General features: G+C 35.1%; 1 protein-coding gene across 4 annotated transcripts in view; it reads left to right on the forward strand.

Moving 5' to 3' along the window:
• CEP135 (centrosomal protein 135) overlaps positions 1 to 17,836 on the forward strand; it is a 30,841-nt gene extending 13,005 nt beyond the window's left edge. For 2 of the 4 annotated variants that reach the window (XM_068680371.1, XM_068680374.1), the window contains 13 exons: positions 515 to 592; positions 752 to 903; positions 2,578 to 2,693; positions 2,764 to 2,918; positions 3,386 to 3,441; positions 4,636 to 4,804; positions 7,901 to 8,011; positions 9,801 to 9,986; positions 10,862 to 11,071; positions 12,069 to 12,271; positions 14,901 to 15,005; positions 15,411 to 15,557; positions 17,231 to 17,836. In XM_068680371.1, coding sequence (XP_068536472.1) covers positions 515 to 592; positions 752 to 903; positions 2,578 to 2,693; positions 2,764 to 2,918; positions 3,386 to 3,441; positions 4,636 to 4,804; positions 7,901 to 8,011; positions 9,801 to 9,986; positions 10,862 to 11,071; positions 12,069 to 12,271; positions 14,901 to 15,005; positions 15,411 to 15,557; positions 17,231 to 17,252 — 1,710 coding nt within the window. In that variant the 3' untranslated portion in view covers positions 17,253 to 17,836. The other 2 variants (XM_068680372.1, XM_068680373.1) reach the window with 2 other exon arrangements.
• The last annotated feature ends 722 nt before the right edge of the window (positions 17,837 to 18,558 follow it).

The raw sequence follows: 18,558 nt of genomic DNA on the forward strand, positions 1-18,558 counted from the left end.
AGAGAGCTGGGTGAGTTAGTTGTCTGAGTTATCATTCCAAACTCAGTTGCAAAGTGGGAATGGGGTAGAGTAACGTGCTTGAAGTGTCTGCAAGCAAACATGGCATCTCCTTATATGTAGAGTGTAGATATGAAGCCCCAACCACAGAATATTTTTATGTGTATGTACTACTTTGAAGATGTTCTTTGATTGCTAAGCTACACGTGCTTGTGACCCTTTCTGTTGCCCTGTAGCTCTGTAATCTTTCTGCAGAAGCTCACAAGTATTAATTCAATTGGTACCAAATATAAATATATGCTTCCTTTAACAGAACTCTGATTCATTTTTTTTTATTATTATTATTGTTTATATGTATATTGAACTGGAGCGGTGTATTTTCAGCTATTGCTCTCTGGTTTTATAGAGAACTTTGCATTAGGTTATGCATCGAAGAAGTAGAGTAGTGTTTTCTTACAGATTTTTACATTTAAACATAATGTATCTTATTACATGTAGTCCCATGTTTCTACCTCAGATTCAGCAAGAAACAGCTAACCTTGAAAAATCAAAGATGCAGCATGATATTTCAGAACTGGAAAATAATATTCATGAAGTAAGTACTTTTTTTTTTTTTAACCAAGCAAGCCTTTATTCTAGAATAGGATAGACATTTCAAGCAATTAATTTTGCTAGCTCTGTTCAATTTAGTTTTATTTAAAAACCAAGTTGTGATAGTTTTCTTAAATAATAACATGCCTTTTTTTAATTGTAGTTTGAATTGGAAAGGTGTGAACTAAAGAGTACAATCTCTATCCTGAAAGAAAGAATAAACTCTTTGGAAAATGAATTGAAATTGAAGTCCAATAAACTTGCCCAGACGTCTGATGATTCTTCTCAATTTAAAGCTGAGCTTTGCTCACTTCAGTAAGTCTAGTGCAAAACATAATTTTCTTTCACAGATGCTAACATAATTTTGTTTCTTCTATGAACATATAGCAGAGATGAGTTGTTGGGAAAGACTATAAAATATTTATATATATATATCCCTTGGTACTGTTTTTGTCTTAAGGAAAAGTAAATTGGAGTAAGGAAAGTGCTGTGGTAGCTTTTCACAGTGAACTCCTCCTGGACATATTTGATGACCAGATACATTGCTGCTTTTTGTGGCTAACAGTGAATGAAAAATTTCTCCTCCTTCTTGAACTGTTTCCTCCAACAACCGTGTACTCTGCTTTTGAATTTAGCAGAACTGGAAATTTCTAAAAGGACTTCCAAATACCGTTTGCTAAAATGAAGACAGATGCCTTTACAAACTGCAGCAGTGGGATCAAACCGTGCTCATTTTACAGAGGTGTCAATAATACTGAAGATTTTATGCCAAGCATTATTGATATTTGACAGTTGAGTGGTTCATGGAGAGCCAGTCTGTAATGACATCTCGTTTGAGCTGTTTTCTTCTGTCAGCCTCTATATGTCATATGCTAGCACTATTACAAATATACTACAGTTTTGCAAGTTGGCATCTTAAGAGCCGTAGGACCAGTCTGCAGGGGTTTGACCCACTTGAAGTGTAGGATTAAGTATACCCATGTATTTTTAAGGCCTATTTAAACTTGCAGGCTCAATGCTGACCCTTCAAGTTGTTTTAGAACTCCCATCAGGGAAATGTGGTGGGACAAAAAGAGGTCTGAGAGAATGTGGAAATGGATAACTGAATAAATCTGGGTGGAGATTTGGAAATTCAGGCATTTGATATAGGTAGAAATGCAAGCCTTGGGTACAAGATGCACTACAAAACAGGTAGAGCTGTAAACGAGATGTCATGTCCCACCCCACATCCCATTCCACACCCCCAAAATACATATTTATTGCAAAATGGTACTATTCTTCTGTACTATATTTATGTACTGTTATACAGTACAGTGGCAGGGGTAGATAACTGAAGAGCTGAAGCTCAGAAGCAAGGCTCAGTTCATCCAACACTCCAAAGGCTACTTGTTGGTAAAATCATTAGTGTATTTGTTTGTAAAACTGTGACATCATGGAGTATCTTATTAGATTCTTTTCAGTTTTAGAAAAAAAAGCATCAGAAGCATCAGTGTTTATAAAATGTGGGAGATGAGGAACAGGGCTGCAATCCATTTAGCATTTGGTTTCACTTCATGTATGGTGGCATTTTGCTATTGCTGTGTTTAGGGCTCCTTTTTACCTCTAAAGTTTAATTCTAAATTAAGTGAGAGTGATCTTCACCTGCCGATGCATGGTATTCTGGACTGAAATAAGGAAAAGCTTTTCTAGTAACAAAAATCAGAGGACATGAGTATTTCGGATTATCATGGTTATTCCATAGCATCGTTTTGAGATGATGTTAAGGTGGACGTGCCACAGGAGTCCAGAGCAACCAGGTGGTATTGGTCTCAGCAGTCTTTAATAGTTTTCTCCCTCCCTGTCTAAGATGGAGAGGATTGGTTAGTATGACACAGTCTGATCGTGAGGTTACGCTGGAACTGTTCCAGCATTTCAAGCAGCTCAAGAGCCACAAGTTAAAGATCCTGAGTTAGTTCCCAAACTTCTTTCAACTGTGTACTGGTTTTCCAGGCTCTTAAATGAACAACTCCAGAGGTCTGTTGAAGACTTACAGCACCGATTGTCTCTCAAAAAGGATGAACTGCAGTCAGCTCGAGAAGAAATTATAAAGCTAGAGGAGGAAATAGGTGATCACTAGTTATTTTTACTTTTATTTCCTATTTTTAAAATCAAGAGTACTTATTGCTTTATTTATAGATAGGTTAAACCAGAAGAGCACTTCACATGATGAGGCAGTCAATGTGCTTAGAAGTACCATTACTGTTTTGGACAAAGAAAAGGACAGTCTTCAAGAAACTGTAGATGAAAAAACAGAAAGAATTGCATGCTTAGATGACAACATAGCTAACAAGGTATGTGCTACTTTGCACTCCCATCTGGGGATTTGTAAAGCCTTTAGGATTTAGGGAGACATTTGCCTTGATAACAAAACTTGGGCAGAGCTCTAGGCATCACGTGAACTCTGTGTTTGGACCTAGGCAATGCAAAGTCATTTGTCAACTCAATAAAGCTTTAATTATGACTGTTAGTGTGTTCCCTATACACTCCAAGAAAATATAAAAGTATTCTTCCTATTTTCCACCTGGGGGTTTATATTGAGATACATGATTCCAGCTTGAGTTGGCAGAATCCTTTGCAGACTTATTTTTGTCTATTTTTGACAAGACAATTCTGTCTCAATAAAGAAGCTTGGAAATTTGAATGTGCAAAGATGCAATTACTTGCAGATGAAGAGTAGAGTAAAATTATTTAACTTGAGCTATCTTGGAGTGTTGCAATATAATAATACCTAGTACAATTTTTGCTTTTATTTTCGTAGGAAAAAACAATTACTCATTTACGTCTAACTCTCTCTGAGCTGGAGTCCTCAACAGAGTGAGTAAAGGCTAGATCAGTTTATTCAGTGATTGTTTTCTCTGATAAATATCTTCAGTGATCTTAAAATGAAAGTAGATGGCAATTTTATTTATTTTGTTGAAAAGGGCTTCATTCTGTTTAAGTCAAGTAAAGGAGTATATGTTGTAGAGAAAGATGCATGTAACTTTTGAAGAGACTTCCCACGCAATTAACTGCAGGCTGCTAGGGTACTGTTAACACAGCAATTAACAATTAACGATTGTCTATTTTTATTTTCCCAAATTGTTAACATTTCTTAATTCTCAATTAAGCAGTGGCTTTTTAGTATTCTAATTATGCCACTAGATATTATTAGATTTACTCAGGTATAACTCGAGCTGAATTCTAATTATTGGCAAATTAATTCTTCAAGTTTATGCTACCAGTACAGTCCTTATTAAAGTATCTTTAGTTTGTAGCTGGGTTTTGTCTGATCTTTCCTTCTTGCCTCCTTTTAAGCATCACTTTTGAACCTATAGCTTTTAAAAAGAAAATACTTAAACAGCAATATTTAAACATCTCAACGCCAGTGTAACTGAGTATTTGGTACATTGATACGTAAATTATCTGCAGCAAAAAAATAGTGCAAATGTCTGCTGAAATTCTCATATTTATATTTCTAGTTTTCTGTGTAACCTCTTCCTTACTGTTTTGCTTGATACCTTTTAAGTCTAAGTTATCCAGGGAAGTTTGTCTTTTTCCTTTATGGTATTAATATGCAACTGCTAATACACTGTAATCACTAACAGACACAGGTAAACACAAGTATCTGTAATTGCTGTTTGCTTAATAAATGTGTAACTTTTTTCATATCGTATCTTCAAAGATACGATATGAAAAAAGCCATATTATTTGTACATACTAACTAAGTATACATTACATACTAACTAAGTATACATTATTTGTACATATTAACTAAACCCATATTATTTGTACATACTAACATGTTACATCCTTAACTTATGTTCATGTTTAGCTTATGCTTGTGTTTGTCAGCCTTCAGAGAGCAAGAATTGTACCTCATAAAAAACAAACAACAACAACAAATATAAAAAGTCCATGTTTGATATTATAAAATATATAAAGTCCATATTTGATAATTTTCAGCAGTATGCAGTATAGTGTGAGAAGGGACAGCTTAAATAAGTTTTTTCAAAATCCTTCTCTTGACAGTCAGCTAAAGGACATGCTGAGCAGCAGAGACCGTGAGATATCTAGCTTACATCGCCAGCTTGATGCATCCCACATGGAGCTTGCAGAAACAGGAAGAGTAAAGGAAATGGCTCTGAAAGAAAACAGACGATTACAAGATGACCTCGCTACAATGACCAGAGAAAACCAGGTATGAAGGAGTACATGCTGTTGAAGAGTTAACTTATTGCTTGCTTGCACATCAAAACTGCTACATCATGAGTTTTGATTGAATATGATTAATTATTGGAATTTCTTGAACACTGAGAACACTATTAACAGTGACAGGGAAGAAAATGTAAAAGCAATTATTCTGGGTATTTTTACATTCAGTACAGTGGGGGAAAAATAAATGAGTTTTCAGTTTAGTCACTCCTCCCCAGATTAAAATATAAATTTAAATAAAATAAATTGATGGCACAACTGTTTTATCCTATAATGAATTTAACTTGGTTATATCACTTGATAGTTATTGGTAAAAAGAATAAATAAAATTTGTATTTATTACCCGTGGAACAGGGAGGATATTGAGAGAGCAACACATTGTAGAAGCAAATGTCAGGTTATTAGTTGGTTCATAAATAGGGAGAGAAAAAAAAAAGATTGTTAGTACATCCAAATACATTTTGGTACATAGTGAGTCTTTAATTTTATCCATCTAGTTTCCACAAAGCATTGGATGTATTGGATGAATTAAGCCACATTTCTGATAAGCGTGTTTTGGAATGTAGATTATAATGTTTATTTTCTGTGAGCCTTGGTAATGGTGGCTGTAAAAAAGTGTTGTGAGGTGTTTATTCTGCAGATCTGGTAAGATCAGTTTCCATTTCTGTGTGTTGTTCTGCAGGAACTCTGCTTCCAGTGATAAATTGGGAAAAGTCAATTTTGGGGGAGAAAATACAGCAGAGCTAAAAGCTACAGGGTAGAGGGATTGAAGAAAACTTATTTTAAGTTATGGTAGTCCTGAATAGTCTGAATTTGTTTCCTGATTTCAGGAATGGATAAGGATGCAAAGTCAATGGGAATAGGAGGGGTTCCCTTTCCATTATGTCAAGGTTGTGTGGGATTTTTAGATGGTGAATTCAAAGGTGCCTGGAGAAATGTTCTTATTGGGTTGTCTTTGCATTGGTAAGGTAGGTGTCTGCTGAGGTGGTATCAGTTCAGCTGTTCATTGCAGCTTTTTTTTTCCCTGGTGATTCTGTGCAGGTACTTTGATTGACTGCTTGCAGAGTTTTATTCTACTTATTTATATTAGTTTTACATGATTTCATCTGTTCTTAGCTCTCACTAGTTCAGTCATAACATACTTGCTAACAGCTTGACAGTCAGTAGCTTTAGGCCAAAAAATAGGTGGGAAGTGGTTTCTGATTGCCTGGTGGGCTCAGAGTGTTGGTCCAAATGCTTTTCCTTGAAAGGGCATGCTGTAAATGCATGAGTTAAACTTAACGTCAGTTATAGAATCAAAGTTGAAATAATATCCTTAATGTCTTGAGGAATTGTCTACTTCATTAGGGTATCATTGAATATTTTGTAGAAAAATGGGCTGTTTCAAGCTGGTGCTTTTTGTAGGTTAAAAGAGACCCCTACCATAGAAGTAGCTGAGAGGTTCAGTTAATTGTACTGTGAGATTATCACCATCACTGTTACTGTTGTGGCACCTTCATCCTGAAGTGTTCCCCAGTGTTCACAAGTTGAAACCACCACTGTTGTGCAAGGCTAATTCTTTCAAAGAGCACAGGCAGCGTATATAGTCCATGTCCATCTGCATGCTTCCTATCAGCATTGCTCCATCTGTTCTTACTTGGAATTCTTTGGGGCTGGGCTCCATGACTGGGAGTACCTGAAGTGCATGCAGTCTTGTTAATCCCTCATGTAAAGTGCTGAGGAATAATGAGAGAGTTTTGTGGACCAGTTGGTTACTGCTGGCCAAAAGTCTTCCAGTTCCAAGTGCATGAAGTGGATGCAGTAGATGCAATAGAATGTGCACATGGACATTATATAGCAAAAATGCCCAGTGTTTATAGGGTAAGTAACATTGTTTTATTGGGTTAAACATCAGAAAAACTAGTTAGAATATATGTGACTGATTTAAAGAGCTAGCCCAGAGTTTTGTTGCAACTCTATGCTGCCCATTCAAACAAATACAACTACTGCCAGCTTCATGAGATTCAAAGGCTTTGTACAGTTTTGATGCTGAGACACAAATGCTTGTTTGAATTCATTGTAAATGCCAACCCTAGAAATAATGAGAGACGTGTTTGTTAATCCATGTATTTCCATTCCATCAATTCAGCTGAGTCTGAAGCTAAAATGTTCAAGACGCTGTAAGTGATGTAGCACTCTGAATCATTTTTGTAAAAGATATGGTACAATACATAAACATACAGGTGCATTATTGAGATTAGAAATGTCATTCACAGGTATCTAATATGATGAAGTGTTAAATATTATCATAATACGATGACTAAAGCTTCCCAGTGTGCTTTGGAAGACCTGAATTCAATATAAGCTAAGTAAGGCACAGAGTGGGAAGGCTGCTGTTAATGAATATTAACATACCACGAAAAGAAAAAGAAAAAGGAAAAGAAATATCCTCCATTTCCTCCACATTTGATAGTGGGGATAGAACATACTTGCCTTTTTGGCTCTCCTGGTTTGAGGACACAGATGAAGGGAATTGCTGAACCTGAGAGAGGGCCAGATTTAGCAGTTCCAACATCTCAAATTCTATGGAGCATTTTTTATGTTTAAATATGGTCTTACAAATGCCTTTAATTAACTTATCTTGCAACTCAACTTTCTAACATCAGAATGTTTATTTTAAAGTTTTTTTTTTTTTTTTTTGGTAGTAATTTGGCACACCAAAACTTAATTTATCAGGGATAGTGAATCTTAAAAAAATAAAAAAAAATAAAAAAATCCCAGTCCCCAGATATGCATGTATTGACTTTTCCAAAGATCATTCGGGTGTGTCATCAGGGAATCTGTGGATTTTGTGAACTGGTATGATGTTCATTGTTTCACATTTGTTCTGTGATATTCTTGCCCGGAGAACTCTTTCGTGTCGCTAAGGTAATAGGGAATATTTTTTGAACCCTACAAAACCCAAGGGAATTTGACTAAATTACTTAAAAGTAGAATAGAATAAAATCTAGGGCATATGTAATTACTTTGATTGTCTGATAGAGTAATATATGGTGATTAATTTACTCTAATGCACTGTTTTGCCTTTCTGTAATCTTTTTAGGCTGTCAGTACTGAGCTTGAAGATGCAATACGTGAAAAAGAAGAAATGAAAACTAGGGTTCATAATTATATAACTGAAGTTTCTAGATTTGAGAGCCTGATGGCTTTAAAGGTAAAGATAAAATGTGTAGGCACTCATTGTGGTTTTGGTAATGTCATTGAGTTTAGAGTATAACATGCTCCTGTTAGGATACTATAAACAAATTAAAAAATGTGGGGGGTTGTGTCCTGTTCTCTCCCCACCTCTTATCCCCCTTTTTCTTTTAGTTTTCATATACTTTATCTGCAGTATTTTCAAGTTCCTAGTCAATTTATACAATGCCTTACTAGTTCTGAAGCTTTGATTGCATTCTGACACATCACAGTTCTGTTGATAAAATTTCAGTTGTCCATAACACTGCAGAATGACAGACATATGTTTGAATATTGTTCTACTGTTTGAGTTTTGAGAACACAAACAGTAAAATATCTGGTACTATACAATGATTAATAGACAACACACAAGCTTAAACTATAGTTTTTAATATTTGACAATTTTTAAAAAGAGAAATTTTAGCTGTACTTCTGCTGTAGGACGTTGTAAAAACAGCATATCGGAATATTTTCGGTATGATTAATAAGATTTCAGACTTTTTGCTTTACCGACAAAACAGCACTCTTGATAAATGTATTTCATCCAGATGCTTGGATTCAAAAGTGTTAAATGTGTGAACTAAATCTTATAGATTCTATTTATTTTAAATGATTATTTCAAGACAACATGAACTAGTAAATTTATTATGTGACTTTGGTTAGGAAAGAATGAGCTTTTATCTGACTTAAGCTTTCATGTGCTAGCTGAATCTTTGCAAATTCAAACACTTCATACAGGTGGAAACTAAAGCATAGAGAAAAATAAAGGTTGGTAGTATATGTTAGCTTTGAACTTTCAGTTTGAAACACTTGGATCTTAGTTGTTAAGAGTGATTTTAATTATATGTCATATGTCCAAAGCACTTCAGCTACAAATGTGGCTAAATCTTTGGTAAGTGGGAATTCAGGCATTCAAGTCAGGTACCAATAAGCAGGTGGCGAATTATGAAAGTTTGGTTTCAGAGATTTGTCTAATATTACATATGAATGTTTTCTGTGGAGACAAGGATTTACTTTTCTGCGCAGTCTTCAGCTGTTTAATCATGAGTTTCTGCTTCCTAATGCCCCTCATTCTGTTCTGCAAGAAGGAATTTCACAAGCAGTAGCCTTCCTCCTCACTAGATAAATCTGATTTGTATTAGCAATATGCTCATCCTGCAGTGCACTGAATGAACAGGGGAAGAAAGGAATGGAGCTAAATAAAGAAGAGAAATTAAGCACCACCTTATAATACACATTTGTAGTTGGCAAAGCTAAAATTCACAAGCAGGATTTTTTTTTATTACTGCATACCTTGCAAGCACTAAAGTCTGCAGTTTTGTACTTTTATGATAGACTGCTCAGTGTGTATGCCCAAATGGGTTATCAGTCTTTCAGACACTGCTGTAATGTAAATATTAGTAAGAGTGCAGTAAGTAAAAGGGCTAAAAATAGACTACTGCTGGAATTTCTTGGATAGACCACTAAGGATCAGTACGTCTCCTTAATGTGACCACTGACAACACAGAGGTCCAAAAGAACCCCTCTCTTTGGAGCCTTGCAACTTATTAGCAACCGCTAAATGTAAATATTCCCATTTAGTAAAACTCAGTGCCATCACTGTATTTATTTGGACTTGCAAAAGAGATGATGCAATTTAGTAACTGAGAAGACAGTAAGATTAAGAAAATGGAGAAAGTTCCTACTTTCTTCTAAAAAAATATATAAGTAGTAGGCATTAAAAATGTGAAGTTATGCTCGTCATTGCAGTGTTTTGCTGTTTCATCTAGGAAAAAGAAAACCAAGATTTGTTAGAGAAGTTCCGAATGGTCCATACGCAAGCTGAAGACTGGGAAATTAAGGCTCACCAAGCTGAAGGGGAAAGCAGCTCAATACGACTTGAACTCCTTTGTGTGGATACAGATCGGAGACATCTTCGTGAGAGAGTAGAACTTCTGGAAAAAGAAATCCAGGAGGTAATAACTTGCACAATGTAGTTCTTTCAGGGAAAATGAGATATGTTCAAGTGGTTTATAATAAAATCAACATACTTTTTTATGCTTGAACAGAAGTTAATTCCTATTCATGACTGTTTCAAATATGGACAGTTTTTGAAACAGTAACTACTTCTGATTACTTGTGTTTTCCTTCTCTAACCTTTACCCAATATCCCAAAATTAGAATCTGTTTGTATTTTAAGAACTCTTCTGTTGGGTGATCATGGTTATTAAGCTGTTGTCTCTATAAGGAACTTTTATTTATCTGCTTCAAAATATTTGCATACAGCTTTATGAGTATTGTCTAAGTTTAGTTCTTAAATTTCTTTTGAGGCTTTGAATGAAGTATTTGAAGCATTGGTGGCTGGAGTAAAGGCAGAAATTTGATGATGGTAGTAGTAGTAGTCCAAATCCAGATTTAGGATTACATGGTACAGAAAGCTGGACCAATAGCATTAAAAGGAAAATTTAGAGTATAATAGTTCTGGATTGACCACATTCTCTCTCATGCTTTTAATTACAAAAAGAAGAGTAAGAGACTTGATAATGTAAGCTAACTTAAGAAATAGATCATATTTGAGGGGTTTAAAACTTTAATTCTTTTCTGATGCTGCAATCCAGCCTCCTTCCACTCTTGTGTAATACTTGCATAGCCCTTTAAGATGGTGAATTAAAAATTGCAGAGATTATTTATCAGGTCTTCTTGGCTGTAATTAAGAAAGAGAAGAAAATAATGTAATCTGACAGTAATTTTATAGGGAAAGTTAATTTTGAAGGATAAAGGAAAAAAATCTGTTATAAGAAAACTGTTAACATTCAGCAATGAAGAGGTATCCGTATTTGTCTTTGTTTAGCATATTATGGCAGCACAAGCATATGAATCTCAGATCTCCTCCATTACAAAAAATATGTCCAAATTGGAAGAGGACATTAAACGGGAAAATCAGGATAAGTCTTCTGTGTTGGCTGACCTGGCTTCTGTGAGAGAACTCTGTGTTAAACTTGAGGCTAGCAAAGAACTTGTATCTCGACAGCTTGCTTCCAAAAGCATGGATTATGAACGGGTAAGCAGCAAAGACAAATTTACTTTGTTATAATAAAACATCTTCTGCTTTTAATGTTTTTTGAAAAAAAAAAAAGAATAAATTACTTTAGAGAGCAAGGTAAATTAATTTACATCAGTAGTTTTGCATTTATGTCTGTGTGAATTGTCTTAGAAATTTTGCTCTATACAGATCTGTATCTGTTTTTATGTACAGAAAGAGTTTCATTCATTACCATTAAAAGTGTGGCAGCAGTAGTTTTTGTTAACTGCAAAGGCAAATTATAGTCATTTGGTTTTATGTACTGTACTGTAATTTATTCTGGTTTACATATTTTGTTTTATACAAGGTGAATGCTGCACTTATTTATATAGTAAGGACTTTTCCCTAATGGATTTTCTCAATTAAATTGAAATTTTAGATACAGCTGAAAAGCGTTAAATATTTTGAAATAGTTTAAACACTTCTAAATGCTCCTAATATCTGAACTTTTTTCTTTTGAAGTGGTTATTAATGAAGTCGTGTCCTTACTTAGTGATTTGATTGAGCTTTCCGCTACTCGTTATTCAAGACCTTGAGAACAAGATGTCTCATCCCCACAGAATTTCTTTATATTGATAAAATTGATGAGGAAAACAAACATTTCTACAATTTTGGCAAAAGTTGAGAAGCTAATTGAGCTGACCTAGTCAAATAGAATGAAGTACAGTATATAAGATTTTTTGTACCTGTGCAAAAGCCTACACCATTAAAAGCCAGTTAGTGTTCCAAGTATTTACCCAAACATTTTCAGCACTCCAGTTCCTGGTAGGACTTTGATATTTGAATATTCCTTAATTAAGTATAGCTTTAAATAATTTTAGCTTTTAATATGTTGTTTTGGTTTTTTTTTTGAGCTCGGTATTCTTTCCACTTTTAAGAAACTTCCAATCAGTTTGGTTTTTATGACTTGTCAGGGAAGTGAATTGTGTTGTTTGTAAACACAGCGTATAAATAAATAATAAAATTTGTGCCCTAGGTTCTAGGTGAATTAGAAGATATGAAATCAGAAGCAGAGTTGCTGAAAAAGCAGTTATCCAGTGAGAGACTTACAATTCAGAATCTTGAAACGTTGCTGGCTACCAGTAGAGATAAAGAATTTCAGAACCATTTAACATCCCATGAGAAAGATTCAGAAATTCAGCTACTGAAAGACAAGCTAACACTTGCAGAGGGCAAACTGTAAGTCCTAAGTAATGTGTGTTATATGGGTTAAAATGAAACTTTTTCTTTGTGGCAACACTTACTCACAAAGTCAAATTCTTGATACTTAGTTTTGGTTGGCTGAGTGGATTTTAGCAGCAAAGCCTTTTGGCTTATAGTGACATTGTTTACTGAAAATTTCTATTTGCATCTTTCATATCACTTTGATTAATCACCACTGTGGTGGACATCAGTTTAGCAGTGAACTCAAACAGGAATTCCAAAGGAGACCTACTTTAAAAGGAAAGGTACACCCTGTTTAGTTTTTATTCAGTCTTGAGAATAAGCACTGAATTTCTTTCACTGTGCCCAGTGTTGACTTCAGAATGTTTGCTTTACTTTCTCTGCTGATCACGACTCCTTCTCACATCAGATTTTCTCATGTCAAAGTCAGGTACAGGAGGCTATACCTTTCCTGAAGTTCACTTGTCTGATATAACTCTTCCATCTTTTCAGTGCAATCACTAAAATCCTTTCCTTCGAGATCAAGGGAGGTGATCCTTCCCCTCTACTCAGCACTGGTGAGGCCACACCTGGAGTGCTGTGTCCAGTTCTAGGTTCCCCAGTGCAAGAGGGACATGGACCTACTGGACAGTCCAGTGAAGGGCCACGAAGATGATTAAGGGACTGGAGCATCTCTCATATGAGAAAGGGCTGAAAGATTTGGGACTGTTTATCTTGGAGAAGAGAATGTTCAGGGGAATCATACTGGTGTATGTAAATACCTGAAGGGAAGGTGTGAAGAAGATGGAGCCAGACTCTGTTCCGTCGTGCCCAGTGACAAGACAAGGGACAGTGAGCACAAACTGGAACACAGGAGGTTCCCTCTGAACATCAGGAAGCACTTTTTGACTGCCAGTGAACAAATACTGGCACAGGTTGTCCAGAGGGGTTGTGGAGACTCCCTCCTTGGAGATGCTCAAAATTTGTTTGTGGACATGGTCCTGGACAACCTGCTGTAGGTGGCCCTGCTTGAGCAGGGGTGTTGGACGAGAGGACCTCCAGAGGCTCCTTCCAACATCAACTATCCTGTGATTCTGTGATGCATTGTTGCTTTTAAATGTAAATGGAGCTGAAACTGATACGTATACAAATGTGGACAGCACTTTCTGTTTTGATTGTCTTTGCTTATAAGCTCAGTACAATAGCTGCAACTTCTCATGCTGTGCATGTGCCTAGATTCTACCTCAACTTTTTAACAGTCTTGCAGAGAAAAGATGAATCTTTTTGGAGGGATAAAGTTAAGAGTAGAGAGGATATTTTTTTATATATCAAATGCAGGTACTAGAAAAGTGTGGGATTTTTAAAAATTATTATTAAAAGAATTTTAACAGAGTACAAAGAACATAAACTAATGGAACATTCTGAGTGAAATAAAACACTAAAATTACAAGAAAATGAAAGAATGAGTTTTTTGTTTAACATAAATTTAGCTTGCTCTGTACAAATATTAAAACTCTGTTTAAATGACTTAACAGTATTTTTTTCACAAGATTTCTTCCACGCAAATTGTAGGGTTCCTTTTCTGTTCATTGCAAACGTCAATACTTGCATTGTTAATAGAATAAGATCTAGTAGGAAGAGGGAAGATGTTCTGGAAGAATAGTGACTATTCTGTATTTTGTGGGTATCAAATCTCTGGATTATTTCACATCTCCCTGGAGTCAGAAAACAGCAGGTGCTCAGATACAAAGTCTGTGACTGAGCTAGGAAGAGAACTTGTTTTTTTCAGGATTCAAGTTCAGTGCTTAAGCAATAAACTAGTTCATCTTTCTTTCTCCAGAACTGACTTCTGAGCACTCAACTTCATACCGACTTGAAGGTTCTATGTAATAATGCAGCTGTCTAGATTCTGGTTTAGATGACTTATTTTACACCCAAATAACGACTTTTTTGCTTACTCGCTAATGCAATTCAGGGCATTTTGCAACCAAGCATTGAGTTGTCCAAGCTGATGGTTTGCTGAGCAACATATTTAATTATGTCACTCAAGATTTTTCAAGGCTGCTTTTCTTTATGATTCTTGTGATTGAAACAGCTGGTCCCAAACACACGGGCATACTTAACAGGCCTTCAGGAACTAGGCTTTGCTGGTCTGAGTTTGCATTAATACTGTTTTTTTTTAGATGTTATTCAACTGTTTTCATTTCTAGACAGGTAGTTCAAGCCTGCTTAATATACTTACTACTGAAACCATATGTTTCTTGTCCACAGACAAGACAATATTTACTATTTCGTTCTTCTTTAACTGTACACATAACCAGCTTCATGTTGCAATAGAAGATAGTAAATCAATGAAATAATCATGTAATTTTTTTGTCTGTTTCTATAAAGCATGTCTCTGCTTACCTTTGTCCAAAAAAGAACATTGCAGTAAGGATGTATTGAGAGACTTGCCAGCTTCTCACGGCTTTCTCACCTTAGGTTCCTTCCAGCAACATGCCATTGTATTCATTTGGGTCTCACTCCTGAATTTTCTCTTTGGTTTGGTTTGTGTGAAACAACATGCTGAGAATCTGTTTTTGTCTTGTTGACTTGTACTAATTCCTCTAAGATCCCACCTGTCAGTGTATAAAGCAAACTTTGTTGCTTCTCATGATTTTTTTAGAAGCAGTCATAATAGAGAGGTTTCCTTACTTCGAAGTAAAGTTGCACAGTTGCAGACTGACTATGATGTTTTAAAAAGACAACTAACAACCGAGCGATTTGAACGGTAAGAGGCTGTGTTGTTTTCATATTGAGATGGTTCCTCTCTCTCATTTTAAAACTGTTTTTTCAATATGGGGGCACTTTTATGGAAAATCATGTTCCTGCTTTCATGTAAAACCTAATATTCTCAACATGAAAACTGCTTAATTTAAAAACAAAACAAACAAACAAAAAAAACACTTATGCTGTTTCTGAATTCCCTCCTAAATTTTGTGAATTTAGCATTGCATTAAAAAAATAAATCCATTGATCTAAAAAATCAAGAAGAAAAGTTTCTTTACAAGAAAACAAAACTCTTTGCTAGCTATTGTGAAAATCACCAAATAAAAAGATGTAAAAAATATTTTTTTTGCTCTAACATCCTGCAGTACCAAAGTGTTTTGTAACTGAAATTACTATCTTTTGGTAGGGAGCGTGCAATTCAAGAAATGCGGCGACACGGTCTCTCTACATCATCATTACGTGCTTCACCTCCTCTCAGTTCTACTTTAAGGTCTCCCTCTCAGTCTCCAGAACGTGCAGCTGTAAGGACAGTTGAAGAAGCGACAACTGAAAAGTAAGCAATTTGATTTTTTTCAGATTGTTTCCATATAAGAATTAGATTTAAACTGTTTCTAACTAATACTTTTTTAATTTTACAAAGTTCTTCAACACCTCAGATGGTGCTTATTCTTTTTTTGTTGACTCTCCTGCTATAAAATATTGATTGGAAACAATAGATGCAAAGTGCTCTCCGAAGACCATATGCCGTAATGGATTCCCATTCCTGTTTTTGTTAATGGTCTTGCATCATTTGACAGCTCCCAAATATATTGCCTTCTTATTATTGTCATTAATTATGTCCAAATATATATTGCCAATTTATTGCTGTTAGTAGTTATCCCCAAACAATGAATGATTCATATTAAGAGAAACATCATGAGATTCTCTCAAGTACAGCAACGATGGAAAGATAGCACATAGGAGAAAGTCCCCAACACATTAGATGAAACAGTCTCGAAAAGTGCTTAAAAATTACCACTATATTTTTCATTGTTAGTGCTCAGAGGCTATGAATGTCTAAGATCATGGTCACCAGAGTCCATAAAAAAAAAATTAAAAAGTCCTAATCAGCCCCTCAGTCATTTTCACTGACGGTTTTGTTCTTTTAGAGGTCATTGGTTTAGGTGATGTCTGTTACATGTTATGGGCCTCATTAGCTGACTTCATATCCCGTCTCTGCCATACTGTGTAATACTTTGCAGTGAAAAGTGGAAGGTTAGGGAGAGAGAAGCAGTGGTTGTTTGGGAAAGAGCATATTTAAAAATAACAGCTTATGAATCTAACTGCTCAATCCAAAAGACAGAATTCCAAACTGATAACAGTTTAAACTGTTTATGTTGGTAAATACATATGACCTGTTCTTAGGCTTACTTAGGAAATAGGTCTTGATATTACCAGTATTAACAAGAAGGAGGAAAGAGTGCTAGTGACTTTTTTTGCTTTATTGGTGAGCCGTTAGGCGAACCCTGTTACGTTGCAAATCAAGATTTTGCCCAGTAATCTCTGCATCATTTTTGTCTCATTCTTAAGAAAATGGTAAATAACATGTTTCTCAGAATGAGTATAATTAGTAGACTGTTGTCCTTAATTTTTCTTGCTTCATAGTGAGTGCAATAAAAATAGTCCAGATGCTATACTTGAAGAATACTCTATAGTGAACTATTTTATCCTACTATTTGCATACTTGGTTTTACCAATGACAGCTCTGTACCATATCCTATCAGAAAATATCCCAGTTTCATGAAGTACACATTTTTAAAGAAAGTATCTGATCAACTGAATTGATACGAAGTTTAACTTTTTACTGTCTTGCCTTATTGGTGGATTATTACCTTAGAAAAAGGTCTGTATTTCTATCATCATCTTTCAGTCTACTTAGTTATTCCTTCCTGGGAGCTTACCACAGTGAAGTGTAGTCTGTAATTACATTGTTCCGTAACTGTCTTATTTCTCCGATCTGATTTAATCTTCTCAAGAAATTCTCTTCCTCCTCAGCTCACATTCACTTTGTTAAGCACTTGAGCAACGAGTCAATGACCTGGATACAGAGTTTTAGACAATATGCTAATGGTTGGTATTTAGGAATAACAGAAGAGAACGTGAGGAGGATAACTGTAATTATTACTTTTTATCATAATTTTTATTAAAATATAATACTATTATTTTGAAATTTCTTTTCTCCACCAGAAATGTGAGCTTCAAGGAATAACCAGAACGTGAGCAATCAAAGCATTACTGTACTATAAGGACTTGTTTTTTGAAAATTATGAAGGATGACTTGCATTCTACCTCTGTTTTCAAATCAGTGATTACTTTTTAAATTTCTAAAAACCTATGAAGTAATCAACTCTGCAAAATTCTACTCTCCCAGCTCTCTGGGATGACTAGATTTTTGTGGGCTGTTTTGATGGGGTTTGTATCAAGGCTGGCTAGGTTTTGTGTTTATTTGGTAACCATAATATAATTGTATGAAAAAAACAAGTATATGATATGACAGACAATCTCTTGTTTTCTTTTATGATTTTATTTCTATTTGCTTATCTCATATGGTTATGGAAGTTTGTTCATCTTACTGTGAGATTCTCCAATCTTACTCGTAAGATAGGAGAATAGCATACATGATTGTCTTGAAAATGCTGAGCCAGTATATCTTTTGTACTGACGATATTCTGTGTGTTTGGATTTTTAACAAGTGTTTTCTTAATGCTTTAAAATATTGTGAAGAATGTCTATATATTTTGTGAATGTATTTTGCTAACTGAACATTTTACTCAATAAAAAATATATCGGTTATTCTTTATTGTTTTTGTCATGTAACTACTCATCTCCTTTTCTTTATTGCTTGTGTAAAGTTGCATTTTTAAATATTCAGATTTTTTTAAAGTGAAAACTGGTATTTTGAAAGATGTATTGAAATACATTAAGTATTATAAAACTAATTCAGAAGTTTGAATTCAGAAGATTTCTGAATCATTCGGAGATATTTCTCAAATTTTCTTTTTAAAAGAGCATGAAGTCTGGAATCCTTCACACAGCTCAGCTCAAGCTGTTAGAGAGGTAACGCAGGGCTTTATATTATGATGCATATTAAATAGAAACCGTAAGAACTAATCTTTGAAATACTCGGTGTATTTAGCAGAGGAACATTGCAAATTTAAACTGTAGTAAAGTACAGTGTAGTAAACTGTACAAAAGTAAGACGCAATTAGCAATCAGAATCTAATGATAACCTCTTAAAGTCCATCTGTGCAAATAATTGTATCATTGTTCTACTCCGGAATGTATGTTTTCGAATAATTACATGCCATTCAGGTTGGTATGATGTGTATTCAGAGATATCACGCAGAGGACTAGAAGTGGGAGAATTTACTTGTTTTGCATCCTTCCATTGACCAACAGGTAGTGTTATGCTTCTCTAATGTTGAATAAGGAAAAGCCCTGTGATTACCAGCTAATATTGCATGAATCCCTAAGGTGTAAGCAGCATATTAAATGACATGAAAGAATTTTGTGTT

This window comes from Anas acuta, chromosome 4 (genome assembly GCF_963932015.1).
Source record: "Anas acuta chromosome 4, bAnaAcu1.1, whole genome shotgun sequence".
Taxonomy (NCBI): domain Eukaryota; kingdom Metazoa; phylum Chordata; class Aves; order Anseriformes; family Anatidae; genus Anas; species Anas acuta.